The sequence below is a fragment of the Larimichthys crocea genome, chromosome XIV (assembly GCF_000972845.2).
Source record: "Larimichthys crocea isolate SSNF chromosome XIV, L_crocea_2.0, whole genome shotgun sequence".
Taxonomy (NCBI): Eukaryota; Metazoa; Chordata; class Actinopteri; family Sciaenidae; genus Larimichthys; species Larimichthys crocea.
Window position 1 is genome coordinate 4,403,340 of NC_040024.1, and position 9,484 is coordinate 4,412,823.

The window sequence follows — 9,484 nt, forward strand, 5'->3', positions numbered from 1 at the left end:
CTAAATATCACAAAACATTTAAATGAGAGATATTGTGTAAGAAAAAAAAGGACAATATAATAGTTATAGTTTCATATGTTTAATTTCTTCAAAAAGGACAATATAATAGTTATAGTTTCATATGTTTAATTTCTTCAAGGTGCACTGTCATAACTTTCTCAGGAAACTACTGTGTATGTAGGCACAGTTAAGACCACACCCATTTCAATGCAAATTACACAAACACAAGATAAAAAGCAAAGGTTCATTCACCCGTTATCGGTTCTTATTTGCTTATCACAAGCCTGAGCTAGTTTTATTTGAGTTCTGCTTTTAGAAGAGAAGGATCTCAAACAACCACCTGCATTTGAAGTGTTTATGTGTATCAGTCTATTCTGCTATTTCATCACACTACAACGTTTACAGCTTTAACAGTTTTAAGTGAGCCTAGATTTCAAAACTTTATTACTTTATTAGGTAGTCATTAGTTCAGTCATAGCATTTGCACCTTTTTTCACATAGAGAAATGCTTAGCAAGTTCCAGACTTTTATGAAAATGAAATATATTAATAATAAAATTTAACAGGTGTTGACACTCTCATCACAGCTGATGACTTTAGAGTGGATATTAGTTGGAACATAGTTTATTATTATTAGATGCCCCAAAATGAAAAAAAAAATTGGTATATCACAAGAAATAAAGTAAAGCCGTGAGAAAAATCATGAAAACTAAACCTACATAGAGAGACATGTATGATTATTTTTATGCTACGCTCTTTGAGGAACTCTTTGGGGGAGGCGGGGTCACAAGCCACAGGTTGGACTTCAGGTAAATAATAATAAAAAAGAAAGCACAGCAATATTGCAGTAATTTGGTGTTTTATCATGAACCGAAAGTGAAGAAATGTAAAGAAATATACATGTTTCCGCCTGTAAATGTAAAGTAACTAAGTACAGCTTTGAGTTACTTTGAGTATTTTCACTGTTTTCAACAACTCAGATACAGATATTGTACTTTTTTACTTCATTACATACTTTGTAGATTAATATTAATGACACAAAATGTCATCAAGAATTAAATTATGATGGATAAAGTTGCATTTTTATTGATCTCTTGGTTAAATTCATAATAAATGTGTCTGTTTGTAAAGTTTACTTTTTGTGGATTAATTAAAACGTGACTTTTGACATGAGGCATGACTTGACTTGAGTATTTCTACACTGTGCTGCAAAAATCTGGGTACTTTTTTTGTTTTTTTTGTTTTTGCCAACACTTCAGTTTACAATCAGCTGACAGCGTGCGCGCCTCTCTGGGCATGCGCGGGGGTTTGGCATCTCCGAGGCGCGGCTGTGAGCAGATCAGAGACTCACAGCAGCAACACACAGAGGAAAGGTAAAGAAAGGTAAGTGTCGGGGTTTAATTGTGTTACTTTTCCACGCATTGATAGTGTGCGTGTGTGTTTGTAGATCTAACCCGTTCATCAGACACCAGAAGTTGACTTTGTGTCGGTATAGTACCGAGGCGTGGTGGAGGAGTTTGTGGAAAGCTTTAAATAAAAGGCGAGGTTTACTGGTCTGACAGCATTTGTTCACCATGTGAGTCAGGTTTCATAAATGTGAATATTGATTTCGAAACTTTACAGAGAAAAGTCAAATTTTCCCACCATATGTATGTTTGAGTTTGTTTTTATTAGGAATAATAATTTATAGTCAATAATAATTTGACTGGAATCACTTAAAAAGACACCAAATCAGTTCATGTGTGTATTCTCTTGAAGTTTACAGGTTGTCTTATCCTCTTCTCTGTTTACTGTTGTTTTGGTTTAACCAGGTTTGTTAGGAATGCTGTCACACCTCTTTGCTGCCATGTTAAATGTAAAAGTGTGTGGACAGAACTTGTGTCATAGACCTACACTGTAATCATCCTCTGTAATCATATTTTCAGCCACTCATTTCAGGAGCTGCATTCAAACTAAATTGAATTTAGGCTGCGATGTATCGTGGTTAAAGTGATTAAGTCACTCCTAATGAGCGGCCACGTGCATGTCTTCAACATTCAAATGCAGGACTCTTTTTTAACGTTGGTAATTTCCCTAAATACTTAAAGGGAAACTCTATAGACTCCTCATGTGGGAGTATCGCTCCTGAAAACTGCTGTATAGCTGTTTAGTTGTCATGTGGCTGTCATGTGACTCCGATAATGTCATTGAGATGGCATCAGGGTTACCATGGCTTCAGCCTGAGACCTTTTCAGAGGAAAGCCCTCAGTCATTTATTTTATTTGAACCTAGGTTGTTATTCTAAAATCTAAAGATTGGCAAAGACGTGGATCATTAGTAAACCTACAGTTGTCATGAACGAGAAAATTAACTAAACCAAACCTAGAGACCCAAAACAGTGTTTTGTACCAGGCTGTAAACATGTTTATTTCTGCTGTGAAGTTGGACATTTGAACATGGGGACTTATGGAGACTGACTCGTTCTGTAGCCAGCCTCAAGTGGACGTTTGAGGAACTGCTGACAACAAGTTGTGCAATAGAGTAACATGTGATTTACCATAGCAAAGAAACTGTGGTTATGTCTCCATGGTCAGCATCGCATGGTCGTGGTATTGCAGTCATGCAGTCATGTGGTTATCATCGCAGCCCGATACAGAGGTTTAGTCTTCAGACCCAACCGACTCTGACTCAGGTGACATCACTTGAGGCAAGTTTTAAACAGCTCTCTCTGGAGCCCCCCAAAAGCTTTATACAACGTTACTGTAAAGAGACTTTAATGTGTTTAAAGTGTGTTTAATAATTATCTGCCATGAGTCAACTATTTAGCCATCAGTCGAGAAAGAATTACAAATATTCAGCCTCTTAAATTTGAGGTTTTACTAATTTTTTTGCCTGTTTTCTACCAATGACCACGAAATATTTGAGATATTTGGACTGTTGTCAAACAAAATTGCAATTTGAAGACGTCACCTGAGGCTCTGGGAAATGTCTTAGTCTATTTTTTTACACAAATATAGACTAAACAATTAATTGAATAATCAATAATGAAAATTGACTTGTGAGACTTTCGCTGAATCTTAATGATACACTACTTACTTAGAGCTACAAGCACAAACACATAAATCCAGTGTCATAATGTTCATGTGTTGAAAGGTTTATTACGATCGGGATTGTGCAACTATTTTCTTTTTTTAGTGTCCTTACTGATTATGCAGCTGATTATGAGTCTTTTCTCAGTTAATAGATTAACAGGGTTCCCATGTGTCCTGGAAAATCTGGAAATAATAACCAAAAATGACCAAATATCCTGGAAATACACACGTTGTCCTGGAAATTTTCAGCAGCTACCAAAACCTAGATGTTTTGACATGGACTTGCACTGAGTTCATTTCCTCTAGTGCTTGAGCAGTGAAAATGCTGTAGATGCATAGATCTACATGTATAGAGCCTATTGATGATTACATTTAAATTTGTTGTTGTGGTTACATGTATAATGTTAATTTTATGTGCAGTGAACACTTTCACTTTCTATTTCTTGTAACATCCTAAGAGAAGATTTATTTTCTGTAAAGTCAAATAATTCCTACTTGATTTAAACTTCCAACGGTTTGAGGAAACTTGAATTGGTTGATTCACCGGACCAAATACTGATTTCTTAGTTTGAGGCTCAAAAAAAAAAGCCTTTCACAGTTAACAGTCAGGAGCAAATGCTAACTTTTTGTGAGCATGTGCCGTCCCATATTGTCAGAAAAAAAAGAGTAGGAACCCTGATTGAGCTCTTTGTCTCTAAAACGTCAGGAAACAGTGTGTTAAAATGACCAAAGAAAAAATAGGTTGAGCAGGTTCAAGTAGTTTGTAAGTAAATACCTAAAATAACTAACTACTTAAAATATGTCAAACATTCTGTGGGAAACTTTTGTGCAACTCTATGTGTCAGTGAGTTTTTCTGTCCTGTGTGTTCATTTGAAAAAGAAAAACATTCCTATCACGTGTGCCAAAGACTTTTTCCCTTTTCGCCGTGGTATTGAACGAGGTATCGAGTATCATCTTCCCAGTAGGAAATATTTTAGATGTTTTTGCTATCTCAGGTTTAAACACTCAAAACCTTTTGCACTTTTAAAGCCTTCAGCGTGCAGACTTTAAATTTTTAACAGTATAGACAATGTCAGTCTACATTTCCATCTCTGTTCTTTATCTTCCTCTGTAAGTTACAGACCTCATTACCAATAATGTCAAACACTTGGCTCGTTCGACGCATCAACGACCGTCCCCAACCCCCAACGCCGATACTAGGTGAGATTTAACTGACCGTCAGGGTCATACACATCTCTGTCAAAGTTTGGTTTTGCTGATTAAGTATTCAAAATGTGTTGCCTAAATATATTTTTTCTTCTCGCAGCATGTTCAAAGATTTTACTTTGTGTTATGCCCATTGCCGAGATTGCAATTGGTGAGTGCGTGATGCGGGTTTACAGACATTTTATTCATGTATATTGTAAAAATATGACACCCCTAATCCCCTGTCATCACTTTTCCCCTTACAGGTGCAGTATATCTGGATGACTGTCCACGGCAGCGCTACATCCCCATCTATTTGATCGTGATGGGGGTCTTTAGCCTGGTGCTGGCGCTGCTCTCCTGTCTGCCGTGCGCCCAAGAGCCCAAAGACGGATCCACCAACCCGCTCAGTCGAATCTGCGCCACCTGGAACTCGTTGATAACTTGCTTTCTCTTCTGCTGGTTTATTGCTGGTGAGTTAAAAACATTGTAGGCGCCCACGGAGGAGAAGCATGACTAGGCAACATTGCACCGTGGTGATGGTGATGTTTGGCTTTTTTGACATACCACAGCACGAGTAAATACTTGCAGGTGTATCAGTTGGATACCTCAAACAGAAATATGACCAGCAGTCAAACCACTATCATAAATTCACACAGATTAATTATTAACACTTCACGAGTGCAGAATGCACACGGTCAAAGTGCGATTATGTCTGATTTAAGAAATCAATATCCTCGATTGAGGAAATATCACTCTTTACCTCCATTTTCAAGGTTCTCCAGGCTGCACCTGCACTGCTGTAAGCCATCGTCATGGAGCCTGACTTGTTCCGTAGCCAGCCTCAAGTGGCCGCTCGAGGAACTGCAGTTTATTTCACTTTGGGTTTCTTTTTTGTCTAGGTAACGTGTGGATCTACTCTATTTACAAGCCCAACTTCAACAAGAGCACAACAAATGTGGATCCCTACTGCGACAAGACACTGTACCTGTTTGCCTTCTGGGTCACCACCTTGGTCTACATCTTCATTGCTCTGTTCATCGTAGTTGGTTGCTGTACCCTCGTCTGTTTTTACCTGTGTGGCCGAGCCGACCCCGATGACGACGTCTAGAGACCAACAAAGGAAAGAGAAGGCATGTGCACGATGCTGTTGCACAGTTTAGGCATGAAATGAACCCTTGTTAATGCAGGTTAATGTTTTACACAAGACTAATATGTCACGGCTCGGGTAGATAACTTCAAGATGCTGTAGATTTTAACACTGATCATAAATCATTCCTCTAAGTGTTGTCACAATGCTGAGCCCTTTCTACCTCTGCTGAAGCTGCATTCTTTTCAGTCATCACCTTTCCACAACATGAGTCATGTTGTTTACATGTGGAGTCAGGAATTGTGCTTATATTTGTACAGGATAGTGATAAAAATGTCTGATCTGTGTGATATGATTTTGTACTTTTCTTTAACTTTAATGTTCATGTTTGTTGATAATCTGTCAGGAAGCCACTGAAATGGCCTCCAATCTTACTCCATAATGCACTTTACCACACATTGATTTCTTTAACGATACCTAACGCAGTGCTTTGTTTCCAACACTTTTGATTTTTCCCTTCTCGGTTCCCGTTATGTAACGTTTTAATCACAATGCTAAACTTACTTTACAGGCAGAACTGTATCAGTTTCACAGTGTATTAACTGTGATGTGTTGAATTGTGTCATTGTCAGAATCAAGTAAAAGAGAAAGTAACATGTGGTTTGTGGTGACTCTAGAAACGGGAAATGTTTTTTTCTGTAAATCATTCAATGCTGTTTCAGGGTGATGTTAAAAATGGTTTGTTTGACCACAAGTCATGTGTAATCTCACGTAGATCATGCTGAGATGAAGAAAAATCAGGGGAAGCGATCTCTTCTTGAAACTATTGAAAAGCTGTTCTCACCAAATGTTCATCACGTAGTCTTGATTTTTTTTTCTACCACTAGCTGAGAAACGTGACAGAGAAAATGTAACATGCAAGTGACTTGTTGAAGCTGCTGCTCCCGTCAGTAGAGCAGAATATGTTTGTATTGTGCACCGTGATCAGAAAAAGTTTATTTGGCTCACAGACAAGCAGTAAGTGAAAACAAGTATGCAGACACGAATGATGAGTTCAAAGACCAGCTGAAAGTGACACTGTACGACTTCCACAATCAGACCTGACCACACCAGCTGAGACAATCCACCCAAAGTAAGTCTGTAGATATCAGTTACACACAAGCAGATCTAACATGAAACTTTACTATTCAGTTTTTTTGCAATCTTAAGTTTACATTCCACTAAATCCTACACACTTCCTCATGCTTGGCTGTGAGTAAGTCATTCTCCACTTGTCCATTAGCTACCCTCAGTGGGTTCTTGCCAACTCTACTCACCTGATCTCCACACCCACCCTGCTCACCTGCTCCTTATTTCCTCTTAGCCATCCATTATACGGTGCACAATCTTAACCCAACCCTGTCACCTGCTTTTGCCTCACTTCAACACAGACCAGAAGACCTGGAAACTTTCCTTTCTTTCATTCCCACTAGGACTGCAGACATAGAGGGAAAACTTTATATATTTTCTTGTGTTAAAGTTATTTAAGTCAAATCTAGCTTTTTCTATATAAATAAAATGTTTAATACTTAATATACTAAGGACATAAAAGTGCATTGCCAAACAAAGATAATTGAATCAAACTGTTAAAGCATAATATAAAGTCTATGAAAACGTATAAAGATAAATGTACTATAATAAAATATATTAAAAGTGAAGGCTGAATTATTGGAGTTTACGACTTTTCTCCTCATTACCAGACACTGGTGTGATAAACATGAAACAGAAAGCAAGCACCAAGAAAAAAAGACATAGAACAGGAAGTTAAAACCAAACACACACCTCCTGTAAACTGTTTATAACCCATAGATAGTCACAGCCGTACATCAGTTTCCAGCAAGGAAGAGATCAACAGAGAAAGGTACAACATAACCAGATTATTATTATTTATCACTTACAGAATTTGATCATTTACTACCTTTTTCTTAAAACTTAACATTAATAGGACATTTAGTTTACTGTGCATTTGTTGGTTATTTATATATTATTTTATTTATTTCTCTACTATTCTATTTTCAGGGAAGTAACCTATAGTTTGTACGTTGGTGGAACAACAAAGAACACTTCTTGTGAAATGTCTGAACCAACAAAGAAAACAAGTGAGAGACAGCGATGTGCAAAAGTTACATGTATTAAAGGTCCAGTGTGTAATATTTAGGAGGATCTATTGGCAGAATATAATATTCACTGGTATGTTTTAAATCACCAGAAAATAAGAATTTTCAAGCTTTTGTTACCCAAGAATGAACCTTTGATATCTATAGAGAAAGCAGGCTTCTTCTCCAAGCTTGGAAAGCAAGGGTGAGGCGAGGGGGTATTCAGTTGGTTGCAATCTCGAGACTAGATTCCACTAAATCGTACACACTGGATCTTTAAATTAACCTCACCACATGTAAAGTCACTGCAGGTGTACTTTAATATATTCTGTCTCCCTTTCAGTATGTCTCTGTATGGTCGCGTCCATCATCCCCATTAGTCAGATAGTGATGGGTGAGTGACCAGAGCAACCAGAATTGTGCATTGTCATTTAATAGATAAGGCAGATGAAGTGAATCACAGCTTGGACTTTGTGTCCCACAGGATTAGCGTGCCGACTTGACTGTCCCAAGCAGAACTACATCCCCATCTTTCTGTTGGTAAATGGAGGCGTCTTGATGCTGCTACTCTACATGCTGCCCTGGCATTCATCCATTCACAAAGCCTGCTTTGGCCTTGTGTCTCTCTTCTTATTTGGCTGGTTCATCGCTGGTAAGCTGAAAGGCTGGAGTGATAGTCTAACCAAAGCACAATCAGACTTTTTTTGTAACGTGAAAGGTGTTGCTTGCAGCTTTTTAGCCTTTTTTGGGCACATTTTCTATTACCTTAAAAAACAAGTTAAGGCCCTGGTTTTACCAGGCATGGCTCTGTAGCCTCAGTATTGATTTGGTCTGTTCTCCAGTAAGATTTTAGAAATCCACATTTTGCCCACCAGACTCTGACTTGCAAATTTGCTCAGATTTGGTCATTTTTTCTTGGTTTATGTGCATCTTAACGTGAGTAAGTAGGCTACGTAGTTAAATTGTTTCACTCTTGTCTGTTTTTACAGTCAGTTGTGATCAGAAGTCTGCAGAGGGTATTTTATTTTCAGAATTGATCATGCTGTTTATATGCCTGACTTCTGACCAGCCCAATCTGCCCTTTGTTGCCTGACCTGGTCAGACAGACAGACTAAATCCCAAACATTGTCTAGCATAGCCATGATCAGCTCTGTTGGCTGTGCCCGGTGGAATTTAGGGGTAACTTTAGATGCTTTAAATTAAGTGTCTCTTACTGAAATTAAAACATTACTCTATGTCTGCTGGATGTATAAATGCAAATGTCTAACCATTACGAGCAATTATGTGTCTCTGTCAGGTTGAGTTCTTCTGCCCTCAAGTGGTCAATGAAATGATGAATGCAGCTCTTACATTAGGTTTTTCCAAAACATTTCCTGTTGATATTTCATGAATGTATATCGTAGTTATGAAGCTTCAGAGAATTAATGACTGTATCTTTAGTACCCCTGAATTATATGGAGTGTTTTAGCATCTTTAAGCTCACTGTTTTGTTTTATAATGTACAACTTATAATATGTTGTTGTTTAACTGCCATGTGAAAAGTAATTATTCTCTTTTGCTTCCTTTCCTTGAGGTAACGTGTGGATTTACTCCATCTATGAACCCAACTACAATGAGACAACAACTAGCACTGATCCTTACTGCAACAAGACGCTCTACCAGTTTGCCTTCTGGACCATAACCCTGCACTACATCGTGCTAGGTTTAATCATTTGCGCTGTCGGTTTTGTGAATTTTTTATATTAATTTTTTTTTCAGCGATGATTGAAAAAACTCCAGCCCAACAAACGTATAGGGTGGTTGGTGGATTTAATGACAGTAAACATCAAAATATTCACCTATTTTTCATTTGGGTTTTTTCATAAAAATACTGGAAAAGGAGATCCTTAAATCACCTTAAGCACCAAACAAACATATAGTGGGTACGGAAAGTATTCAGACCCCTTTAAATTTTTCACTCTTTGTTTCATTGCAGCCATTTGCTAAAATCAAAAAAGTTCATT

The 9,484-nt window shown here is 37.8% G+C and overlaps 1 protein-coding gene across 1 annotated transcript; it reads left to right on the top strand.

Annotated features, from left to right (window-relative positions):
* The first annotated feature begins 7,156 nt into the window (after positions 1-7,156).
* Positions 7,157-9,250, top strand: LOC113747595 (transmembrane protein 272-like). The gene is made up of 5 exons (XM_027287682.1): positions 7,157-7,246; positions 7,405-7,484; positions 7,825-7,875; positions 7,966-8,133; positions 9,055-9,250. The coding sequence occupies exons 2-5, from the start codon at positions 7,460-7,462 to the stop codon at positions 9,225-9,227; spliced, it is 417 nt and encodes a 138-aa protein (XP_027143483.1). The 5' UTR covers positions 7,157-7,246; positions 7,405-7,459; the 3' UTR covers positions 9,228-9,250.
* Positions 9,251-9,484: the final 234 nt, after the last annotated feature.